Source organism: Alnus glutinosa, chromosome 1 (assembly GCF_958979055.1).
Source record: "Alnus glutinosa chromosome 1, dhAlnGlut1.1, whole genome shotgun sequence".
Classification (NCBI taxonomy): Eukaryota; Viridiplantae; Streptophyta; class Magnoliopsida; order Fagales; family Betulaceae; genus Alnus; species Alnus glutinosa.
The window spans coordinates 46495322-46521558 of NC_084886.1; the positions used below are offsets into that span (position 1 = coordinate 46495322).

Sequence of the window (26237 nt, forward strand, 5' to 3'; positions counted from 1 at the left end):
GCATATAATAAAACACTGATGTTTAGCCAGTAAACATACCATTTGATGGAGGAAAAATAAGATAAAAAAAGACAACAAATCTATGTTAAATAATAACGGATACATATTAATTAAAGTAGTAGTATGGACAAGGTTAGAGAAAAAGTTTTAGCATCAGGAACCATGTTTACAAGCCATTGATACCAGTGGACAAACACCACTGACATAGTCAGCCGAGTGAAATATTGAGACGTTAAGCACAACAGGCTTCCTCTTGAGCAGCTCAAAGACACACACATCTCCTTCTTCTAAGTTATTGTCTCTGCAAAACGGAGCCCACCCTATATTCTTTGCTGAACTTGAATTACCACGATGGTCACCGCACCGGACACGCCATTGTTTTCCATCACAGTTCTTAAGTTCCACAAATTGATGCCCAATAACATACTTTTTAGCAAATCCAGAAGGCACATACTGCACAAGCAAGAAAGGATTGACATAAGTATACCCAAAGCGACATTTGAAAACACATGATCACTTCATGTAGAAAGGCTCACCAAATTACAACGGTGTCCACGTGCATGATATGGGCGCAAGATGCCCATGAACGAAGGTCTTTTAGGCTTCAACATTCTGGCTGCCTGTATCGCTCCCTCTGTTCTCCTGGACATCATGAGTCTCCCTTTTGAAGATCTCCCAGAAAATCTCTCCCTAACATACGTTCCTCTATCTTCTTCATCGGACATTTCATTTTCTTTCAACTTGTGATCATGCGTTGTTTTTTTTACATCATCTAATTCCATTATGTCCACCTCATCTTCCAATTTACAGTTCTTGCTCCATGTATACTGAATCTCAGTTGCAGTATTATCAAATACAAGAACATGGAATTTTGAATTTCCTTCATATCTGAAGACTAAAAAGTAGCCGTAATGAATGCAATGAGATTCCATAAAATCCTGCCAACCATCATGAAACCAAATCTCCTTGTTGCCTTTCTCCAATCCCACTTGCCAAATATGATCATAGGGAACAGTGAGTGTAGCAACACCAGACAGTTCATGTCCAAATTCCCTCACAAACTTTTCAGGGATCCTCTGCAACCACCAAAGTGAGTTTATATTATCTCAATTACAATATTGTGTAATCAAAGTAAGGAAACATGTGATACAGATAAATATATGGCTTCTAATCACTACAATTGTAACATAAGTGAGGCTTGGTGAAGTGAGGCACAAACCAATAAGATCTTTTAAAGTGAGGAAACATGTGATACAGATAAATATATGGCTTCTAATCACTACAATTGCAAAATAATTGCAGCACAAACAGAGTAATTGTGCTTTTCAAGTTTTGGCACGAAAAGATCTTTTCCCACAATTTTAAAGATGCAGAAACCTCGACAACAAAGGAATTTCAGTACCAATGTGTTGCGTAGAACAAAAACAGTAATTGACAATGAAGAGCGATCAACATTTTTGCCAAGAAATTGTTGGCTAGAATTTATTAATAAGTAATGTTAGAAATTACATTTTTGTTCAATAATTATCCTACAATGTTAAAGTGGCAGTCTCAACTAATCTTTATATATATATATTTTCTTAACAATGACTGATTTGAGGATTGATTAATACTACCACGTCAGCATTGGAGGATAGTTGTGAAATAAAAATGTGGTTTCTAACATTATACTTTAAAGAAAAAAAAAAAAAAAAAATCGTAGAGGCTCAATTTTTTAAACCCCAATACTACGTATAATTTCTTAAACCCAAATACTACGTATAATCTTTTAAACCCCAATAACTATTTTAATTTTTTTTTTTTTTTTGGATGAATCAAAAACTTTATAGCACCAAACACTCAATTACAAAAGCTCTCCAGAAAAATCTGGAACAAGTTTTTCAAACCAAGAAAAACACAACTATCAAAACACAATTCTGCAGAAACAGCAGAACAAAGGCTGCAGATTCCACTTATGAACCAAATCTAAACTTCTGGCAAGTTTTTTAGCTGGACATTTCACCAGAAGTCTCGATCTCACCTCCCATCTTATCTGGACTATAATGGCTTCTTCAGAACGAGGCATATTACCATGAAACAGGTCATTTCTTTGTCTCCACAAATGGTATATAGTTGCTCCTAGACAAAGCCGACAGATTAGCTTTGAAACTTTTTCCACCCATATCATCAGAGAACCATCGAACAATATCATCCTATTCCAAGCGGATCCTGGATAAAACAATCCGACATTAAGGCATGCCATATCCTCCAATTAAAACTACATCCAAAGAACAGATGATCTCTAGATTCCTGTCAAGCATGACAAAACAAGCAATCCATAGGGCCGTCAAACCCCTAACAACACATCCTATCTTTAGTCCGTAAAGCATCCCTACATACCAACCAGAGAATGAAGGGCTGTCTAGGTATAGCCAGAGGATACCAAACCATGTTATACCACTCAATAACAGGAAGTTTAATCCTTAGCTGCTCCCATCTGCACATGAGTACACACCTTTGCTGGATTTCCATATAGGAATGTCTCTGTCACCAATATCTACTTCCGGGAGTCTACTTTGAATCTCCACAAGACTTTCAGATCTAGCACTTGGCCAAAACCACTCCCCATTTCTAATGATGGAATACAGTTTAGGACCAATAGAACAGCCCGCATCATATACAGTCCTAAAACAATATTTTTCCATTAAACTCCCTTTAAGATGCCAAATATCATACCAAAGGAAAATTTTGCTACCATCCCCAACTTTGAAACTGAGAAACTTCTTAGCAGCATCTCTAAGTTGAAAAAGTTTTTTCCAACTCCAGGAGCAATTCTGAGGAATAGGAACCTGCCAAAATCTCCTTCCCTTCAACCAAGTATTCTCCATCCAAGCCACCGAAAGAGAACCTGATCTAGCAAAAAGAGACCAGATATGGTTCATCATTGAGGCTTTATTTCACACCTCTAACCTCTTAATACCCAAACTCCCTTCCTTCTCTGGAGAGCAAACCTTCTCCCAAGCTACCTTAATTAGCTTTGGCTTTGATGAACTATTTTAAAACAAAATTACTGGAATTATTTTATATCAATATTTCTCATTTTTAACGGTTCGAAATTCATCACATAAGAGAAGATAATATTAATGATACACCAGAATATTCAAGAAATGAAAAGACAAACAAATTAACAGGCAAGGTAGTGAAAACGCATTACCAGTTTCTTGTCGTGAATGGTAGAGGGGAGTATAATCTTGAAGAAGTGCGAGGGTCTCCTACCCGCCATACAACTTGACGGCCGGCGCTCATAGCTCCGGTTGGGCGGCACTCTTGTCCGGCGAGTCCTTGATTTATTCGGTGCCATAGTTAAAAAAAAAAAAACTCTTATCGCGATGGTTAAATGATACAGCGGTGGAAATGCCTCGAAGCTACTCTGCTCCCTCACGACCAGCTCCGATTCTCAAGGCAGTGCGCCACTTCGAAGTGGCCGATTTATATAATTCACAGCTACGGTCCACAAAAGGCAGTGACGTGGCACGTCAATTAATATCAGAGACGTGACTTTGGAGTGTGTGTCGCGGGGGTGTTTGGGAGCTGACGTGAAAGAGAGGTTTAAAAAATGAGTTGTGGTTGATGCATAATAAAATTATATAATACATGTACAACACTAAATATGTGGGGGTGAGATTTATGTAGTGAGTTACACGCAAATGAATCACATTCATATGTCTTATATTGTATATGTGTTGTGCAAAAATCTTTTTTCTTTTAAAAAAATTTTGTTTTGTTTAAATAATAACAAATGCACAATATCAAAGCACATTGAGATAAGGTTAACACAAGTTAGTCTCTCTCAATATGCCTCGGTGTTGTGCACTTGTTATAATTTGAGCATTTTTCTTTGAATTTTCTTTTAAAAAATAATGAATAAATTTATTGGATGTAGTGCAGAATAGAATTTGATTATTATTATTATTATTTTTTTTTTTAAAAAAAAAAAAGGAAGAAAAAGGAGAGGGAAAGGATTTTGCCAAACACAGCCTTTTCATTTTCATCATGGATTATTATGATCTAAATTAGCATGAAATATTTAAAATTCAGTCGCACATAATCTTGTATGATGTATCCATCATATCATAAGATGGTCCGACTGCCACTTAAAGGTCAGATGGAGCTCTCTAGTTTTCAACTCAACTGGGTAGAGAGACCAAAAGTGAATGCAAGTCGTGTATTGATGATATTAAATTTTGCCTGTAGTTGGTAATGTATTGATATTAAGGCCCTGTTTAGTAATTCTCTCTCCCTTCCTTTCTCTCATTTTTTTCCTGACGTCTCATATGCCCGTGTCTTCTCCTCCAGGCTTTTGGCAGGCGTGAAATTTTGGTAGGCCTAATATTTATGATGTTTTTTTCCATTTTACCCTAGCCATGAAAAGTGCACAGTCTTCCAAGTTGTGAAAATACAGGGGGTAAAATAAGAATTTTCGCCAACATGAAATGCTTCTCCAACACGTGACTTCGAGTGTTGGAGAATTGTGGCAAACGGCAATCTGCTACGCGGTACCAAAAGTGGCTGGGGAGGGGAGAGGGGGGAGGGGAGAGGGGGGAAGGGGGAGGGAATTACTAAACAGGGCCTAAATCTCGCGTTCACTAATTATTAAAAAAGAAAAAAAAAAAAAATTTGGGACAGATATGTTAGTATGTATCCATCCAATAAAGGGAAAAAATAATTTTTCCGGGCAGTTTTATGCACTGAACCACATCAGTAAAAGAAAAAATTGCTCTCATTCTGCATCCTTCCAGACTCCAGTGAAGTATGCGGGACGCGACGGGCATTAGTCTTTTTTTTTTAATTGATTAAGAAAAAATGTTACATGGAAGACCATTTTCACTCTTGATCTAAAAAAAAAATAAAAAATGGAATAATTGAATAGACTAATGATAGGCATTAGTATGATAGAAGTAATTGATGCCTCAACGTATGACAACAGGAAGGTAGAACCCAGGCGTTTGATGAATGATGGGGTCACCTTGGAAAGGAAAGAGTCGAACCGTCGAATTTAAGAGAATTCGGATATATAATTGTAAAAAATAATTTATGCAACTTATTTGACCAGATAAGTAGTTGGGCATCTCAATTTTTATTTGGTTAGGTGAATTCTATTAGTGGTATCTCAAAATCACCAGCCCGAATTTTCTCAAATTTGAACAAATAATCTTAGTTCGACGAAACCAGATGGATTCGTTTTATTTCATGTAAATTTTGTTTTTTATTGTTAATATTACCATTGCTTTTTTATTTCTCTTTCAAAAAATGAAAAACTTCGTGCTTCATATCAACAAGCAACTTTATTTACCTTTTTATCATAAAAAATTCAAAACTAATTTCAACATTTTATATCACATCAATTAATTCATTTGGATGTGTTTTGCAACACACTCCGCGGCCTCTCATTTTCTTTTTTTCTTAGTTCTTTAAGAAAAAAGTCATCATTTTTTTCTATTACCAAACAACTTTCTTCAATTTTTTATCATTAAAAATTTAAATATTCTCTTCACATTTATATATATATCCCATTAATCCATTCGCATTACTATTCAAGCAAAAACTTCATCCGATAAGAGGGTTTCTATGCACAGGAAACATGCATTTAGGATAATAAACTGACTTTTAATTAGCTGGTAAACATACGTTTTGATGGAGCTAAAATAATATAAAAATACAACAAATCTTGATCATTCCGTACGGATCTATGCTTAGACAATTTTTAATACCAGTGGAAAAAGTCAAACATGCACCACTAACTATGAGTTTAGACAAGTTATCTTTCTTGTTCCAAAAAAAAAAAAGACAAGCTATCTTTCATAGTTACTTCGCTGCATAGTCAAGCACGTGAAAGATTGAGACTAGGGGTGTAAATGAGCCGAGCTCGAGCGAGCCAGTGCCGAGCTCGAGCGAGCCAGAACCGAGCTCGAGCTCATTCATTACGAGCTCGAGCTCATTCATCACGAGCCCGAGCCGATCTCGAGCTTATTCATCACGAGCTCGAGCCGAGTTCGAGCGGTAATAATTAAGTCAAGTCGAGTCGAGCCGAGCTTATACGAGTTTAACATTTGTTCTTTTATTACCATTAATTCTACTTTCCATCAAAGTTAGAATTAATTAATAAGAATCATTAACTTCTCGTAGTTAATTAACCAACACTTTATTAAGGTGTATTAATTAACCATTAACCAACAATTAATAAAGGAGGATTAATTTACACATTAAGATCGAGTCTAATAAGTTGTCTTATGTGTCAGGTCATGTGGGACATTGAATTCTTACAAGAAGCACTTGTTATTAAAACATGTGATTCTCACATGTTAAGGGACACATGTTAATCTTATATGTGAGTTGTATTAAATTTCATACCTACTGGTTTGTAGGAAATTTATGTCATTTAATTATAAATAAAAAAAAATGTAACAATAGTCAATATAAATATTAAGTTAAAACATTAATAATTATAATAATTATATTTTCATATGGTTCTATATATCAAATGATAATAATACCTTTTTTTTTTTTAAAGTCTAATGATAATTCTTAGATCATATGATTCATATCTAATGGTTATGTGGCACAAATGCACAATGTTATATCATATGATCTAAATTCTAATGATAACACCTAAATTATTATCATAATTAACACATTAGTAATTCCAATCGAACCAATCGACCAATCCTAATAACTTAATTTGGGATTATATGAATTACATTGTCATTATATATGAATAATATGATTAAGTTTAAAAAGTGTTATTATAATTCGTATAATTAATATGAATTCATACTTATGTATATAATCTATATACCTAATCATTGTATCTAAGACTCTAAGTATTATTAATAATTATTAGATACTTAAAATCTTACATCATACTTAATCAGTGTATCTAAGTATCTAAATACTTAATCATTTTATTTGTATGCTCATATGATCTTAGATTTTGAATCACGTGATGACGGTGATGTAATGATTCATAAGTATCTAATAATAATACTTATAAGTTATAACATTGAATATAGTGAATCAATAATTACATGTTATATGCTACAATGTTAATTATATTATTATATGATCATATAATCATATTATATTACATAAATAATATAATATGAATTATATGATTAAGTATTTGAATTGTCATTATATCATATGATTATATGATTAACAATTAAGTATTAATATTATTCACTTTTACTATTTTATATACATATTGATACAACCAAATAATTATAATCAATTAATATTTATTGACTATTTTTATTTGTTACTTAATTCATGCTTATATATAGTATATTGTACAAATAAGTTATATATTAACAAATTAAAACTTATTTTTAACATATATATATATACGAGTCGAGCCTTAATAAACGAGTCGATCCTTATACGAGCGGGTTCACGAGCTTTAATCGAGTCGAGCCGAGTTTATACGAGTTTGCATTGTTTAATAATCGAGTTTGATTTTCGTGTTCACGAATAGCTCATTTAATAATCGATTCGAGCACGAGTCGAGTTTATTCGAGCCGATCCCGAGTAAGCTCACGAGTAGCTCAGCTCGTTTACACCCCTAATTGAGACCTTAAGCACAACAGGCTTCCTCTTGAGGAGCTCAAAGACACACACATCTCCTACTTGTAAGTTATTGTCTCTGCAAAACTGAGCCCACCCTATGCTCTTTGCCCAAAATGAACTACCAATGCCACGGTCGGAGCACCGGGCATGCCATTGTTTTCCGTCACAAGTCTGAAGTTTGACAAGCCGATGCCCAGTAAGATACATTTTAGCAAATCCAGCAGGCACATACTGCACAAGAAAGAAGGATTGAAACAATTGTATATTCCAAGCGATATTTGAAAAACACGATCACATCATGTACAAAGGCTCACCAAAGTTCGTTGACGCATATGATGTGGGCGCAAGATTGCCATGAACGAAGGTCTTTTAGGCTTCAACTTTCTGGCTGCTTGGATCGCTCTCTCTCTTCTGCTGGACATCTTTAGTCTTCCTTCTGCAGTTGGAGAAAATCTTTCCCTAACGTATCTTCCTCTATCTACTGTTTCAGACATTTCATTTTCTTTCAACTTGTCATGCCTTGATTTTTTTGCATCATCTGATAATTCCACCACGTCCACCTCATCTTCCAATTTACAATCCTTGCTCCGTGGATACTCAATCTCAGTTGCAGTATTATCAAATACAAGAACATGGAATTTTGAATTTCCTTCATACCTGAAGACTAAAAGGTAGCCGTAATGAATAGAATGGGATTCCATAAAATCCTGCCAACCATCATGAAACCAAATCTCCTTGTTGGCTTTCTCCAATCCCACTTGCCAAATATGATCATTGGGAACGGTGAGTGTAGCAACATCAGATAGTTCATCCCCAAATTCCCTTACAAACTTTTCAGGGATCCTCTGCAACCACCAAAGTGAGTTTATATTATCTCAATTACAATGTGAAATCAAATTAAGGAAACATGTACGTGTTGCAGATAAATAAATGGCTTCTAATCATCACAATTGTAAAATAAGTGAGGCTTGGTGAAGTGAAGCACAAACCAATCACTTTAATTTTACATTTTAAAGGTTAATCTGGCTTTTGATTTCTCCCTCTAGCTGTTATGAATTTTTAGCCAAGTTAAACTTACCTAACATATCAATTGAAACAGGTAAATGCATGCTTGGACAACAATGAAGCAATAACATGTAACTTTGTGATGCACAGGACAGCTCACGACTCATCACATTCCCCAAAGAGTAATATTGCTACCCTTTGCAACCAGTTATTGGTAGAATATATTTCCATACCATCACAATCTTATGAAAATATATTCAAAACATTTATTACACTCATTTCACACTAACTGACATTGCGTGTTTTAAGTAGTTTTTATTTTATTTTATTTTTTAAATATTAGAATGAGAAGCTACTTAATTAAAACACGTTAAGTCAGCCCCCATGTGAAATGAGTGTAAAGAATAGTTGATGGAGTCAGCTTCAAGGCAGTACTCTTCCATATTATTCATGATTTGGCATGAAAATAGCTTTTCCCACAATTTTAAAAGTGTAGAAACCTCAGGAATTTCAGTACCAATGTGTCACAAAGTGCTAGAGATTAGGATTAGATTACACTTGAATAAATTTAAATCATTTGTAAGCTTTATAAATAGAGTTTTGTACACAATCATATTAATAAATAAAAAAATAATAATAATAAGAACAAGATGTACCCTTTTTGGCCCATCCCTAGTTGTGGACGTTAGTGTCTATCACTGAACATCCATAAATCTGTGTCTACATTTTCTCTACTTTTCACAAAGAACTAAAAAAAAGTAATTGACATTGAAGTGCTATGAACATTTTCGCCAATAATTAAATTGTTGGCCAGAATTTATTAATTGTCGGCTTGAGGGAACGGCGTGAGACCATAAACCTCCTACGGACAGCACAAACTTTATTTTCCCTCCATTTTGTGTGTTATTCTTTATTTATTGGTAGACAAGATTGAGCCTCCTCGATTTCTATTAAGCTATTAATACTACGTATAATTTTTTAAACCCTAATCACTTTTCTTTTAATTAAATTAATTACTCCAATTTTGTTATATCATGCATATTTCTAGATCATTTCTATCGGTTCGAAATTCATCATGTTAATGATAAAATCTTATTAATTTAATTCAAAAACAATAATTGAGAAATGATGTTAATGGTATCATACTACCATTCCAATATATACTACAAGAAACTGCATCAGAATGTTCAAGAAATCATCGAAAGAGAAACAAAGAAGTAGCAAGCAAGCGAGGTAGTGAGAAGGCACGCATTACCAGTTTCTTGTCGTGAATGGTAGAGGGGAGTATGATCTTGAAGAAGTGGGAGGGTCTCCTTCCCGCCATACAACTTGACGGCCGGAGCTCATAGCTCCGGTTGGACACCACTCTAGTCCGGCGAGTCCTTGGTTTATTCGGTGCCATAGCTACAGAAACTCTTATCACGATGGTTGATTGATCCCACTGCGGAAATGCCTCTAACTCTAAGAGACGATCTGCTCCGACCTTGAAGGTTATGGTTGGCAAAGATTGTTTGAATATAATTTTTTTTTTTTTTTTTAGCAGTAGTGAAATGTGGTTGATGAAATATAAAATAAAAATAATTTGTGTGGGATAGTTAAAAAAACTTGTTTGTATTAAATATTTTTATTTGAATAATAATAAAAAATTATTGATGTGATATAAAAAATGAAAAAAGTTAAGAATGTTTTGAAGTGATCGACCATTCGGTCTTGTTTGGCAAGCAACACAAAAGTTTCTAACTTTATTTTCATATTTTTAAAAAACGATCAACATCAAAATATTTCAACTTTTTTCAATTTTTATATCACATTAATAATTTTTTATTATTATTCAAATAAAAAAAATCTACTACAATGCAAAATTTTTTCACTTTTTTATATGAATTTTTTTTTTGCTTTATATCACTTTTTACTAACTCAAAATTTTTTTTTCCCACTATTCTTTTATGCTCACTTACTTGCTAAACATACCCATTGTTTTTAAAAAAATAAAAATAAATGAGGGGAATGAGTGTTGGACTCTCATCTCCTTCTCTATTTTGTTTTATTTTTTTACTTCTTCCATAAAAGTTAAATCCAAAAGATTATAATTTTTTCTTTTTCAGTTTTTATATAACATTAATAATTTATTTTATTTTAAAAAAAAATTTACTACTACAAAATCAATTTTTTTTTACTTTTCTATAAAATTATTACAATTTTTTTTTTTATTCTTTATATTACATCAATAATTTTTTTACTATTATTCAATAAAAAATTTTACAATACATCTATTTATCGACCGGGTTGGTGGTGATTCTTACACAATAAAATTTATACAAATTTTACGCAATACTTTTACTTAGGATGAGGTGCATAGTGCATACGGTGAATCTTACTCATATTGATCCATCTGTATTGTATAAAAATTATGTAAATTTGTTAGATAAATCATTTATTTATCAAACACACCCATATGTTGCTTACCAAAAAGCAACACAACTATTACATCGGGAAGCTTACACGTACACTGACGTGAGACGGTCACGTCAACTCTAAAAACTTCTTCCATGCTTAACGCTGGACGTGACGTCTTTGGCGTGCTGGGAGGGTTTGTCAAATTGTCAGCAACAAAGCTGAGTGACGTGAAAGAGAGGAGCTCGTTTCCACCCTGAAATCGGCATATTCTGAAGTTCAGTTGAGCTTTGTGCTTTGAAACTTATGGGTCTGACCATCTAATGGTTCGAATTTAATGGGGACTTGTAGTCATGGTGACTCATGGAGTTTCAAAAGCCCTTCCTTTTGCCGGATAGAAAATAATAATAATAATAATAATAATAATAAGTATTCTTCTTTCTTTCTTTCATTAGTTTTTTTTTTTTTTTTTTTTTTTTTTTTTTTGGACTTTTCCTTCCCTTTGGTTAGCAAGGAAAAGACTCCGAAGAAATGAAAGGTAAGAATGAGAAGAAAGTTTTGGTAAATAATTGTGTGGTAAAATTTTTATTTGAATAATAATAAAAGGTAATTGATGTGATATAAAGTATAAAAGGGTTTGTAATTATTTTATAAAAAAGTAAAAAAAAAATTATTTTGTAGTGAATATTTTTTTTAATAGTAATAAAAATATCTGATGTGATATAAAAAGTAAAAAAAAAAAAAAAAAGAAAAAAGAAAAAAGAAAAGAAGTGAAAAAAAAAAAAAAAAAATAGAGAGGGAGACCAGAGTGTTGATAAATTTCCCACGCTCTTTACTTCACCTTCCCAAAGTGATTCTTGGCATTCCTGTCCAACCACATAGCGGCATATAAGAGTAATGTTTCTTACACAATTTTTGTACAACTTTTACACAACTCTAACAACTTTCTTTTAAAATCAGTCATTGAATATTTAGGACCCACATGTTGGAAAACAAATCCAATGGTTGATCATAACAAAAAGTAGTTAGAGTTGTGCAAAAGTTGTGTGAGAGTTGTGTAAGAAACATTACCCGGCATATAAAGTTCTATGGTTGTCAATTCTTCTTTAACTACAAGTCTCCACTTATTTTATTTTTTAAAAAAAAAAATTGTAAAGATTGCATTTGAAATTGTGATTTTGTAGATAAAAAATGTTATTTTAAATTTAATTGTTTTGAGAATTACGTTTTTAAAAAATTGTAATTTTAAAAAGCAATTTTTTTTTTCAATTAATAGCAAGCAAGGGTTTGCTTTTTTTTTTTTATTTTTTTTTTATTATTTTTAAAACGCATAATCTTAAAGAATGGTTCGTTTTGGTGACCGATTTTTTTGTATTATATTCTACTATTTTTTATTATATTCAAAATTGTAAATACCAATAACATTTGTTTTTTGAAATTATGTTTGGGTGGTTTAGAGAATCTGAGACAAAATTAGAAAAAATTTGATAAAACTTGAGTACAATAATTCAAAAAAAAAAAAACCCAAACATGTTTTTGACAAATAATAAAAAAAGAAGTGTTACCCAAACAGGTCCACCTGTGATTTTAAAGGTCAAATTGCGATTCTGTTAAACGCTTAACTGCATTTTTAAAAATCGAACATTTTAAAATCGTAAAACCCAAACGGACTCTAAGTTGTTGTAAGGATTTAACTGTATTTACAAAAATACCCATGCCTCTTTGCAAAAAATTTAAATATTTCTTAAAAAAAAAAAAAAAACGTGGGTATTTTAAGAATTTTTGTGGGATTTAACGAAAAATCTTAACAAATGGATGACATTGCAAACAATTGAAAAATGTATACACCAAACTGAGAGAAATTAAACTTTAAGATGGACATTGCAAAAGTGATAACGATTAAGTGAAGTTAAGTGAAATTTCTCCTTTATTATATATCTATATACTTATTTGTTTCTTGTATTTTTCTCGTGTTAAGTTAGTCCTAGTGAAAGTTTGTATGTTGCATTATCATTTTATTGACATTTATGGTAATCACTTTGGTTTTTATTAATGATTCTTAAATAAAATTAAATATTGATCAAATTATGGTTACACATAAAGCTTGAAATTATAATATCGGACTCATTTTTAGTCATAAAGTTGGACCAATTGGCCAGAAATAGTCATGATAAGGGATCACATTACATCAAATTTCGATGCTACACACCCGTACTTGATCTATGTCATTAATTAATAACATTGTATTTGTGACCATGGATGGGTCCCGTACGATAAGCGTAACAAAGGCCACCATGATTCTATATATTGATGTTTTGAATGGATCAGTTGTTTTAGAGAGAACACTCACAAATTAAGTTTAAGCTCATAAAGTTTACAATGTCTAATTTCAGAATGACCTATGTAATCCAATTAGTGGGAGTTTGTTAGAAATTCTCACCAAGTAAGCTAGCCTATATGGATCATATAATTATACATTGTATATTGTAAAATAAGATATAATTAGTGTCAGTAAGGCTCATTGAATGTAATCAATGTAGTAATATGACCAGCCTATCGGCACAGTTCATTTGTTATGTTACGTGTATTAAAGTGGTAGATGCTACATACTATGTGTAGAGACCAATTTAAAGGCTCTTTTAAGGGCCAAGATGGAATTAGGGCTTTATAAATATGTGGTAGAAATACTTATTACTAACCCTAGTGCTCATTCATAAACATCCTATCACTATATGAGAGACATGAGAGAGGGCTTTGAATGTGGAAGATTAACAACTGTTTCACTCTTCATCTTCAATGGCCGTAGGTACGTCCCTTTTATTATTTTATTCAATAGTTATGTAATGAGATCTTGATTTAGGTGAAATTCAATAGGTTTAGCCACCTCCAATGAGCGGTTTGAATTTGGTCGAACCATCCCCTTTGTCAAAGAGGTAGTTTGTTCAATGCCAATGGTCGGTTTGGAAAAGTTCAACCACCCTCTTTGTATACAAAGTTTGGCTCGACCAACTCCAATAGCCACCTTTTTTTTTTTTAGTTCCTGTCCCTATTTGAACCATTAATTTAAAATGAGCGGTTCAAATAAAAGGTATTGTACCATTGCAATACCCTAAATATTGCACTGAATTTCAGTTGGTGAAAGTGTACATGGGATAATCCATATAGAATCTTATAATACTTATTGTTGCCTAACCTTAATGTGGTTTAGGCTGACGTATATATAAAGTAATCAGTTACATGAGCTGTTGAGATAACTACACAAAGATAAATTATATTTGAATTTACATGATGATAGCTCTAGGTCTTTCAGTTTCATATGGAGTCTTTATCCTGAGCTTTACTGTGGTTTGAAATCATGGTTGTTGAGGGAGAGATAATATCACTGATAATCCACAATAAAAATAATTTATTTGATAGGGGGGTTTAAGTTCTTTTGGAACAAGTGACTCATATTTTATGAACATAGAAAGTAATACGAGAGTACTAGTACAGTAGTCAGTTAGCGGATCATCGCGACATACGACAATAGGGTTTTGTTACAAATTTGTTATGTTATAACCCTAAATCATTATTGAAACAGCAGCACTCTTGTGAACGTAAGCACATTGCTTAATTTTTTTTTTATTTTCTTTTTTTGATTCTATATTATTCATCATCGTATGTACGGTAACAAGTTCTATGTATAGGTTGCATATATATATATATATATAGAGAGAGAGAGAGAGAGAGAGAGAGAGAGAGAGAGGATACTACACTGATTTTTAGCCGGTAAACATACGATTTGATGGAGGGAAAAAAAAAATTACAACAAATCTATGTTAAATAATAACCGATACATATTAATTAAAGTAGTAGCATGCACAAGGTTAGAGAAAGTTTTACAATCAGGAACCATGTTTACAAGCCATTGATGCCGGTGGACAAAGTCCCTAAATATTAAAAACATAATAATAATAATAATTTTTTATTTTTTATTTTTTTTAAAAAAACCTCTTTAAAGCTTCTCAGCATGTCAAACACCACTGACATAGTCAGCCGGGCGAAATATTGAGACGTTAAGCACAACAGGCTTCCTCTTGAGCAGCTCAAAGACACACACATCTCCTTCTTTTAAGTTATTGTCCCTGCAAAACCGAGCCCACCCTATATTCTTTGCTGAACTTGAATTACGACGATTGTCACCGCACCGGGCACGCCATTGTTTTCCATCACAAGTCTGAAGTTCCACAAACTGATGCCCACTAAAAAGATACTTTTTAGCAAATCCAGAAGGCACATACTGCACAAGAGACAAGGATAATATTCAAACGATTGTACATCTTCAAAGCGATCACATCAATGTAGAAAGGCTCACCAAAAAACTTCGTTGATGTATATGACGTGGGCGCAAGATGGCCATGAACCAAGGTCTTGTAGGCTTCAACATTCTGGCTGCTTGGATTGCTCTCTCTCTTCCTCTTTTTCCAACTAACATTTCTCTCTTTTCTTCATGTTCTTCGGACTTGTGATCATGCCTTGATCTTTTTGCATCTGATTCCACTACGTCCACCTCATCTTCCAATTTGCTCCGTGGATACTGAATCTCAGTTGCAGTATTATCAAATACAAGAACATGGAATTTTGAATTTCCTTCATACCTGAAGACTAAAAAGTAGCCGTAATGAATAGAATGGGATTCCATAAAATCCTGCCAACCATCATGAAACCAAATCTCCTTGTTGGCTTTCTCTATTCCCACTTGCCAAATATGATCATTGGGAACGGTGAGTGTAGCAACATCAGACAGTTCATCTCCAAACTCCCTTACAAACTTTTCAGGAATCCTCTGCAACCACCAAAGTGAGTTATATTGTCTCAATTGCAGTGTGTAATTAAATTAAAGAAACATGTGATGCAGATAAATAAATGGCTTATAATCATTACAATTGTAAAATAAGTGAGGCTTGGTGAAGTGAGGCACAAACCAATAACTTCAATTTTACTTTTTTAAAGGTTAATCTGGCTTTTGATTTCTCCCTCTGTTATGAATTTTTAGCCAAGTAAAACTTACCTAAACATATCAATTGAAACAGGGAAATGCATGCTTGGACAACAATGCAGCAATGACATATAAGTTTGTGATGCACAGGAGCTTTAACAGCTCAGGAAGCATCACATTCCCCAAGGTATAATGCTATTCTTTGCTAGAATTTATTTATATACAATCACAATTATATGAAAATATATTCTAAAATTTATCACTTATATTATACGAGCTGTTGTTACTGGCATGAGAAGCCACTTAAAACACAACAAGTTAGCCTGTGTGAAATGAGTATAAAGAGTAGCATGTGGAACCGGCTACAGGGCATTACTCTTCCATATTATTCAAGATTTAGCATGAAAAGAGCTTTTCCAATATAATAAGACCCTAAGTGAAGGGATTGGATTAGGTTACATTAAACTTGAATAAATTTAAGTCATTTGTAAGCTTTATAAATAGAACTTTTGTACAGAATCATATTAAGAAAAAAAAATAAGAACACGTTCTTTTCCCTCCATTTTGTGTATTATACTTTATTTATTGGTAGACAAGAATGAGCCTCTTCGATTTCTATTAAGATATTAATACTATGTATAATTTTTTAAACCTTAATCACTTTTCTTTAAATCAAATTACTCCAATTTTGTTATATCATATTTCTCGATCATTTTTATCGGTTCGAAATTCGTCATGTTAATTATAAAATCTTATTAATGTAATTCAAAAACAATAATTGAGAAATTATGTTAATGGTATCATACTACCATTACAATACTGCATACAACATCACCAGAATATTCAAGAAATGATCGAAAGACAAACAAAGAAGCAGCAAGCAAGCGAGGGAGTGAGAAGGCATGCATTACCAGTTTCTTGTCGTGAATAGTAGAGGGGAGTATGATCTTGAAGAAGTGGGAGGGTCTCCTTCCCGCCATACAACTTGACGGCCGGTGCTCAAAGCTCCGGTTGGGCACCACTCTAGTCCGGCGAGTCCTTGGTTTATTCGGTGCCATATAGTTACAAAAACTCTTATCACGACGGTTGATTGATCCCACTGCGGAAATGCCTCGAAGAGACTTATCTGCTCCGACCTTTTATGCAACACAGCTTTCACATCGGGACACGTCAATTCTAAAAACTTCTTCCACGCTTAACGCTGGACGTGTGACATGACTTTGGCGTGCTGGGAGGGTTTGTCAGCAACAAAGCTGAGTGACGTGAAAGAGAGGAGCTCGTTTCCACCCTGAAAAATCGGCATATTCTGAAGTTCAGTTGAGCTTAATTTGTGCTTTGAAACTTATGGGTCTGACCATCTAATGGTTCGAATTTAATGGGGACTTGTATTTTGGTAGTCGTGGGGACTCATGGAGTATGTTTATTTCAAGTTTCAAATGCTCTTTCTTTTGCCGGCTGGGAAAAAATAATAATAATAATAAAAAAATGTTCTTCCTTTTGGTTTTTACTTTTCCTTGCCTTTGGTTAGCAAGGAAAAGACTAGGAAGAAATGAAAGGTAGGAATGAGAAGAAAAATAAAAGGTAACAAGAAAAGGAACTACAGAAAGGAGAATTATTGAGCTGTGCTAGGAATCGGCCTCTACGTACAGGCCCGGTTCCTTAATCCTTGCCAGGAAGACCACCTAGATGAGAGCCCGTTTACGATCGAGTTTCATCATTCTCTCTCGGTCAAGAACGGTAAATTCTGATTAGCGATCGGAGTCACGCTTTGTCGGTCAAAATCCGATCAACAAAATTGGTATTGATGTGAAGACTAATATGCTATCTAATAGGTAAGGAACACTGACAATGATTTGACAAGACATACATTCATCATAAAATTGGATCTTTGACCATACATTTTTAGAATTCCGATATACGAATACGATAAGTACAATGACTTATTAGACTGAGGTATGATTAGACTACCGTGAGCATGCCGAATTTCACAGTTGAATCACCTAATTTAGGTACCGAAATAGTAGAGCATGTCCAGCAAAGAAATTAGATTTTCTTTTTCTTTTTTTCTTTTTTCAAGTCAACCAATAAGATAAGAAAAATATCATGCAGGGCGATAATAGTACCGTGTTTTTTTTTTCAAAAGAAGTCTGGTCTTATCCGCAGGGAAATGCTAAAAATCCTCTCTTCATCCTCCCTTTGTCCACCTCTTTTGCTTAAAAAAATTGATTTTAAGCAAAAAGGTGTCTCTGATGTCACATCAGAGACACCTTTTTGCTTAAAATCAATTTTTTTTTATAATAAATGGAGGATGAAAGGTGGATGAGGGGTGCATGTGTAGCACCCCTCCTTATCCGCATTAGTACATTACAGTGGGATGGATTAAAAAAAAAATCTTATGATTATTATTTAAATACAACATTCATTCGTGAAGGAGTAGGGTTCCAATGAAGAGAGCCCCTTCTATCATGCCATGGCAGAAAACCCTTGTTTTCTGCCCACCAATTACATTTTGACACGTCATTTCAAGAAAAAAAACTCAAAAATTGAAAGAGACCGCCCCTGCCCAAGCAGCATTCCGCCACAGCCAGGCCGGACGCCGCTGGCACCGCCCATGCTAGACCACGGACCCGCTGCCACCGATCGGGTCGGAACACCAGCCAGGCCAAAACCAATGCCCGTAATGGACCCACTGCCAGCACCGCCCAGGCCGGAACACGCCACCGACCTCCCAGGCCGGAATACGCCGCCAACTCCCGAGTCGGAACACGCCACCGAACGCTGCTCCTCCTACGGATCGACGTCCACCCAGCCGACGGAATGGTTGGCCCGAAGGCTACCCCCAGGTTCGGGCAAACCCCAGACCTCAGGGGTGGCCGCGCAAGGCCAAGGGTGGCCATCGGGCTAGCCCTAGATGGATCTAGGGTTGGCCTGAAGGCCACCCCCAGACCCCGGGGATGGCTGCGCGGCCTCCCCATGGACCGGGGGTAGCCGCGCGGCCACCCCCCAGTGGCCGAGGGTGGCCGCGCGGCCATCCCCGGCCAACTTTGGGTCCAAGAAGTTCGTCTTCTCCTTCCCGTACAGGGACTACCCACCACGTTCGTCTTCTCCTTTGAGTTCGAAAGCCGTGGAGTCGCCGATCCAGCCATGGAGTTGCCGCCGAGCTCGAGGTCCGGCGTGGCCGCGTGGGGCAGTGGCTGGGAGGAGGATTTTTGGTTTTTGTTTTTTTTTTTTTCCTAAAGACTAAAAGAGTAAAGGAAGAGAATGATCAAGTGTTTTTGCCTACACTTTCATTTTTGTGTTTTTTTTGTTTCATGCTGATATGTCAACTTGCTATTGGTGGGCAAAAAGGTGGTGGTTTTTGCCACCACCGAATAGAAGTTATTCTCTCAAATGAAAGATCAAAAGGAGTAGGCTTCTCAACAATAAACTCAAACTTAAAAAAAAAAAAAAAAAAAAAAAAAAAGCGCGCACTAGAACACGAAACACCAATAAGGAAATGGAATAGAGTTTGAAATAAGTTAATTTGGATTTAAATAAGGTCATAATTCAGAGTAAGTTAAGGGTTTGATCATATATCATAGATGACTTTATCCATTGAATTTTAAGATATATGTGTATAAAAGAACAATCATTTCTCTTCCCAATTTTCTCGTTCTCTCCTCTCTCCTTCCAAAATTTTAGATTTTTATTTCTCTGCACCATTTTTTTTTCTCTCTCCCTTCTTTTAGGATCTCTCACAATTTCTGTATTTTTGTTCTAGGAATGCTATATAGCATATTCATATCCCACCACCATCTCACTAACGTGGCATTGTTAATCTACTCTTAGATCAATCTTAATTATAAAGGAAAGGAAAAAACCAATGATAGATTGATAATACCACATAAGCATAGTAGAATGGTGGTAGGATATGAATATGCTATTTAGACTTTCTCTTTTTGTTTACATCTTTAAGAGCCTCTAGCATACACGCACACAGGATGAGACCATAATTTTCTATTTGGAGGGGCCAAAGAATGAATGAGGGGTCAAAATTATTTTTGGTGGGACTAAACCTAATTTTGAAGCCTAAATATAGGTAAGTCCCTATATATATAACTTGATAAAAAAAAAATTAAAAGAAAACTGAAAAACCAAGCATGGTCCTCTTGGTCTAAACATAGGTAAGTCCCTCACGCACATAGACACAGGTCAAGAAGACAGTAAAAATAGAATAGTTTATGAGTAATATTTTCTAAATACTCGCTTGTGACAAATAGTTTATTTTTTAAATAATTTTTTTAATGTTACACGTGTCACAATATAATTGGTATTGATGTGACACATTCCAACTATATATTTGGAATCAAAGCTAAACAGTAAACAATATTCCAAATTCCTTCACCAATATCTAATAAGTTGTATGGACAAGCTTAGATAAGCTTTAGCATCGGTAAGGCTATAAATCGACAATTCCCTCGATACTCGCTCATTTAATCTCGATCTGAACTCGATTCGTGACTTAAAAACCCGCTCGTGACTGTAGAAATATACCTAACTTGCTCAACAAAATTCCAATAAGGCTCGTGAGCCTAGCTCGACTCAACTTGCTCGCTTGACTCAATTAAGACTCACGAGTGTAGCTCGTATACACACATATGTTTATATGTGTATATAAACATATACTAACTTAGTATTAATTGATTAACATATTAAGTTATCAATTAGTTGGTGTATATATATATAATTGAAGGGAAAATTGCACCGTTGGTCCCTGTGGTATGCCATAATTATTTTTCACTCCCTATGGTTTAAAAAGTTCATGGAAAGTCCTCGTGGTATGTAATAATTACAAATCGATCCCTGGCGTCGAATTCTGTTAAAATTTTTAATAGATTCCGTCAAATGCCACGTCAGCGACACGTGTCGCAAATAAGATGGCGACACGTGTCCATCTTAATAAAAAAATATAAATTTATTAAAAAATAAATAAAAATACTTATTTAAAAAAAAAAAAAAAAAAAAAAAAGAAAAAAAGAAAAAAAGAAAAAAAGAAAAAGCTGAAAGGGTGGCTGGGCCACCCCTTTGAGGGTGGCGCGCGGCCACCCCCAGTGGCTGGGGGCGGCCAGGCCACCCTCAAAGGGGTGGCCCAGCCACCCTTTCAGCTTTTTTTTTTTTTTTTTTTTTTTAAAAATAAGTATTTTTATTTATTTTTTAATAAATTTATATTTTTTTATTAAGATGGACACGTGTCGCCATCTTATTGGCGACACGTGTCGCTGATGTGGCATTTGACGGAATCTGTTAAAAATTTTAACAGAATTCGACGCCAGGGATCGATTTGTAATTATTACATACCACGAGGACCTCCCATGAACTTTTTAAATCATAGGGAGTGAAAAATAATTATGGTATACCACAGGGATCAACGATGCAATTTTCTCATTATTGAATAAGGAAAGTGTTATAAGGGATGATCATTCTCACTCCTGATCCAAAGGGAAGAGAGAGTGAACAATCATTTAAATGAAAAAAGAGTAAACTCCCCAAAAATTGACCCGAAACAAACTAAAAGAGTGCTGAAATAATTATAAAGGGTAGGAAATGGGTCAAACAAGTGACCCGATTAATATATACTAACTTAATATTACTAAGAAACTACTTAACTATGTTAAGTAGTTAACTATAGTTTATACGCCACTTTGATTGAAAAAAAAAGTACATATTAAATAAGAATAGTTAGTAACTAACTATACTAAGTGAATAGAGTATTATATATACATATAACTAGTTAGCTCATAAACTAGGATATTAAGTTATTAATAATTAGTATATAACAATATAACTATATTTAAAATAAAGGTTTTACGCCACACCCAGATAAAAGGGGCTCTATAGTTAATTAGTTATATATAGAATATTAAGAATACTTTCAATAGCTTAAATATTTTTATATGTAAAATAGCTAATAAAACCTACTTTATCTATTTTAATTGATGAGTTTCAAAATGTACCAAACATTCGATTATCTATTATTTCACTATATCATTTAAATATTATTTTTTTATTCTTTCTTTATTTTAATTCTTAGATATTTTTTCAACGATAAGTCTTTTTTTATTTTTTTAACATGCTATTTTTTTATTTTTTTTGGATAATTATTTACTTTAAAGTCTGCAAAACTTTTGTTCTCATTTGAGATGGTTCGTATGAATATGACCTTAAAATGGAAAGCATAGATTTCGCCATATAGACATACTCTGAAATACAATTTCTCAGATTCGGAGATATATTAGAATATTGGTATGAAGTAAGTGAGTTTTAGTGAGAGATCGAGATGGGGGGAGAGAGAGAGAGTGTAAGAAGGAGAAACAAATAGAAAAAAGAGATGCATGTGTGAATTGTGCAACTCGACATGTGGAGTTTTACTATTCACAAATACATGCATTTTACATTTGATTTGCATGATTGGATGGAGTGTCTTTTTAGTTGTTAGCTATTTTAGCTTAAAGATGAAAATAGCTAAACCATTGAGAATGCTCTTACCAGCTCGCATTATCACTGATCCTGAGGTTGCCGAATCAATTGCAGCACGGCTAGCAGTGCCATTTTGTGAAGAATTAGGATTTCATTCTGTTGTGTTCGAAGGGGATTCTCTCAATGTGGTGAATGCTCTAAATTCTAATACTCCCTGTTGGAGGACTTGCGGCAGCACTGTGGAAGATACAAGGGACCGGCTTCTTCAGCTTCATACTTGGTCAGTGCAGTATGTAAGGAGGGAGGCTAATCAGGTGGCTCATTTTTTAACTAAGCATGCTTTGTCTGTAAATCAGGATGTTGTCTGGAAGGAGGAGTGCCCATATTTCCCCTAGGATCTCATTCATGCTGAGCAAATTTACTCTGAGTCATTTTATCAATAATATTCACAACCTCTGATTTCAAAAAAAGGAAAAACTGTGGTATATAACTATAGTTAAAAATGAGACTTTTTTTTTTTTTTAAGAGAAATAAAAAGAAATGGTAATACTAATAATTAAAAACAAATAAAATTCCCATGAAATAAAACGAATCCATCTGGTTAATTCAGCCCTTTCCTTTCCAAGGTGACCCCATCAATTAATCATCAAACTTCTGGGTTTTACACTTCTACCTTCCTGTTATCGTACGTAAAACTGCCTTTGTATATTATTTTTTTCCCTTTATTGGATACGCACTAGCTAGATATATCAGTCCCATATTATTATTATTTTTTCTTTTTTTTAATAATTAGCTAGTGAACGCGAAATTTAATATCAATACATTACCAACTACAGGAAAATTTTAATATAAATACACGACTTGCATTCACTCTGGGTCTGTCTCCCTAGCTAGTTGAGTTGAAAAATAGAGAGCTGTAAATTTTATTGGACCTAATGTAAATATATGAAACACCATCCATCTGACCTTGAGTGGCAGTCGGACCATCTTATGATATGGATATATACAAGAATATGTGCGACTGAATTTTAAATATTTCGTGCTAATTTCGATCATAATAATCCATGATGAAAATGACTTATCTGATAAGAGAGTTTCTCTACACAGGAAACATGCATATAGGATAATAAACTGACGTTTAATTAGCTGGTAAACAGACGATTTGATCGGAGGAAAAATAATATCAAAATACAACAAATCTTGATTCCGTACGAATCTATGTTTAGACGAGATTTTACCAGTGGAAAGAATCAATTAAACACCACTAACTTAACTATGACGTGAAAGATTGAGACCTTAAGCACAACAGGCTTCCTCCTCTTGACCAGCTCCAGGACACACACATCTCCTACTTGTAAGTTATTATTGTCTCTGCAAAACTGAGCCCACCCTAGTATCTTTGCTGAAGCTGAGTGAGCACGATGGTCACAGCACCGGGCACGCCATTGTTTTCCATCACAAGTCTGAAGTTTGACAAACTGATGCCCAATAAGATGCCTGATAGCAAAGTCGACAGGCACATACTGCACAAGAAAGAAGGATTCAAACAATGTCATGCATATTCAATGCGATATTTGAAATACATAATCATATCATGTACCAAAACACGTCTGCGTATATGATATGGGCGCAAGATGGCCATGAACCAAGGACTTTTAGGCTTCAACATTCTTGCTGCTCGGATCGCTCTCTCTCTTCCGCTGGACATCTTCAGTCTTCCTTTTGCAGATGTCCCAGAAAATCGTTCCCTAACGTATCTTCCTCCATCTACTTCATCAGACATTTCATTTTCTTTCAACTTGTCATGTCTTATTTTTTTTGCATCATCATCTGATTCAATTATGTCCACCTCATCTTCCAATTTACAGTTCTTTCTCCGTGGATACTCAATCTCAGTTGCAGTATTATCAAATACAAGAACATGGAATTTTGAATTTCCTTCATATCTGAAGACTAAAAAGTAGCCATAATGAATACAATGGTGTTCCATAAAATCCTGCCAACCATCATGAAACCAAATCTCCTTGTTGGCTTTCTCCAATCCCACTTGCCAAATATGATCATAGGGAGCAGTGAGTACTGTAGCAACACCAGACAGTTCATCTCCAAATTCCCTCACAAACTTTTCAGGAATCTTCTGCAGTAACCGAAGTACATTATATTGTCTCAATTACAATGTGAAATGAAGTCAAGGAAACAGGTGATGCGGATAAATAAATGGCTTCTACTCATTAGTTACAAATGTAAAATAAGTGAGGCACAAACCAATAACTTCAATTTTACTTTTTAAAGGTGTAAAATTAAAGAGAATGAGAAGAGAGAGCAGGGAAGAGGAAGAGAACAAGAAACAGAAGGTAAGAAGAGAACACTGAGGCAAGTAAAGGACTACATTTCTGCAGATTTCATTTCATAATTTTGGTTACAAAATACATCAATTTATGCGCTAATAAAGGAGAGCACATCCACATAACATGGCATAAAATCTGGAGAGAATCAGGGAACATTGAAGAGGAAATCAGGGAAAATATTGGAGAGGAAAACAAGGAAGAGTGGCTCGTATAGGGCTGCTGCAAGGCTGCTGTGTCTTGGAGGATTTTCTGCATGATTTGAGGATCCTTTGCCTAAATATATTTTATCCTCTAACAAAAGGTTGATCTTGCTTTTGGTTTCTCCCCCTGTTATGAAATTTTGGCCAAGTAAACCTTACCTAAACATATCAACTGAAACGGGGAAATGCATACTTGGACAACAATGAGGCAATGACATGTAAGTTTGTGATGGACAGGGTTTTGAACGACTTAGGACTCACCACATTCCCAAAATATCAAAAGCAACCATCTTTGTCGTCCCACAAATTAAAATACCACCCTTACCATTTTGGCTCAGATGGAAAGTATGGCGATTTGGTTAGCTATTTTATTGAAGATTTTGCAGAAAGAAGCTAGGCTTCCTACCATGTTGGAATACCATAAACTTCCTAGTGACAGAACAAACATTACCAGTTTCTTGTCGTGAATGGTAGAGGGGAGTATGATCTTGAAGAAGTGCGAGGGTCTCCTACCCTCCGCCATACAACTTGACGGCCGGAGACCATAGCTCCGGTTGGGCACCACTCTAGTCCGGCGAGTCCTTGATTTATTCGGTGCCATAGTAAGAAAAGCGTTGGTTGATCCCACGGTGTAAATGCGTCGACGGATAAAGATATTTGGTGCCGATGCTTAATTCTTAGCAGCAATCTAAGACAATAGCGACAGTAAATTGATTCTTTTAAGGTGTTAAACAGTAATTGCATTGGAACTTATCAAAAGAACATCAATGACATGATATTTGCAGGTTTGGCGCCTCGCTCCTTGTCAATCGTAAATTTCAAACCAAAATGATTTTTTTTTTTTTTTCGCATTTTCATGTGCTTGTTTAGTGTTTTTTCTAAGTTTATTCAAAATTTCCCACGCTCTTTACTTCACCTTCCCATTGTGATTCTTGGCATTCCTGTCCAACCGGATAGCGGCATATAAAGTTGTATGGTTGTTACTGGTCATTAAAGTTGTATGGATGTAGATGCTTTTTAACTCCTAAGAGCATTTGTAATGAGCTCGTCAAAGTGAGGAAATCGTCAAAATCAGCTGAGTTTCATCAAAATCGGGTCTGCAATGAACTTGTTGCTGCTACAGTAAATTTGGTGAGCGCTGAAATGGCTAGTCTAGTCTGCTGAGGGCAAAGTCGATCGTCTCTTCTTGTTTGGTAATATTTTATTCAATTTCGCGGGTGAAGGCCGTTGGTCTGAGAGGTGGAAATCGATCGA

The 26237-nt window shown here is 34.7% G+C and overlaps 2 protein-coding genes across 2 annotated transcripts; both read right to left on the minus strand.

The window, feature by feature from the left end:
* Window positions 1–57: 57 nt before the first annotated feature.
* LOC133860811 (putative B3 domain-containing protein Os03g0621600) lies at window positions 58–10009 on the minus strand. Its single transcript, XM_062296440.1, has 6 exons — window positions 9863–10009; window positions 7917–8447; window positions 7596–7833; window positions 3194–3435; window positions 537–1076; window positions 58–453 (listed from the first exon to the last, which is right to left on the minus strand). The coding sequence occupies exons 1-6, from the start codon at window positions 10007–10009 to the stop codon at window positions 154–156; spliced, it is 1998 nt and encodes a 665-aa protein (XP_062152424.1). The 3' UTR covers window positions 58–153.
* Window positions 10010–15013: 5004 nt separating this feature from the next.
* LOC133860822 (putative B3 domain-containing protein Os03g0621600) lies at window positions 15014–25584 on the minus strand. Its single transcript, XM_062296450.1, has 6 exons — window positions 25435–25584; window positions 24036–24572; window positions 23716–23958; window positions 16891–17115; window positions 15356–15826; window positions 15014–15280 (listed from the first exon to the last, which is right to left on the minus strand). The coding sequence occupies exons 1-6, from the start codon at window positions 25582–25584 to the stop codon at window positions 15014–15016; spliced, it is 1893 nt and encodes a 630-aa protein (XP_062152434.1).
* Between the last annotated feature and the right edge of the window lie 653 nt (window positions 25585–26237).

Excerpts from the sequence above, each read along its gene's own strand:
- LOC133860811 (XM_062296440.1), bottom strand. The coding sequence starts at position 10,009 with ATGGCACCGAATAAACCAAGGACTCGCCGGACTAGAGTGGTGTCCAAC. Across the intron at positions 8,448-9,862 it reads CCATTCACGACAAGAAACTG|AGGATCCCTGAAAAGTTTGT; the intron begins GTAATGCGTGCC and ends TGGTGGTTGCAG. Across the intron at positions 454-536 it reads GTGGACACCGTTGTAATTTG|TATGTGCCTTCTGGATTTGC; the intron begins GTGAGCCTTTCT and ends TTGCTTGTGCAG.
- LOC133860822 (XM_062296450.1), bottom strand. The coding sequence starts at position 25,584 with ATGGCACCGAATAAATCAAGGACTCGCCGGACTAGAGTGGTGCCCAAC. Across the intron at positions 24,573-25,434 it reads CCATTCACGACAAGAAACTG|AAGATTCCTGAAAAGTTTGT; the intron begins GTAATGTTTGTT and ends CGGTTACTGCAG. Across the intron at positions 15,281-15,355 it reads TACATCAACGAAGTTTTTTG|TATGTGCCTTCTGGATTTGC; the intron begins GTGAGCCTTTCT and ends TCTCTTGTGCAG.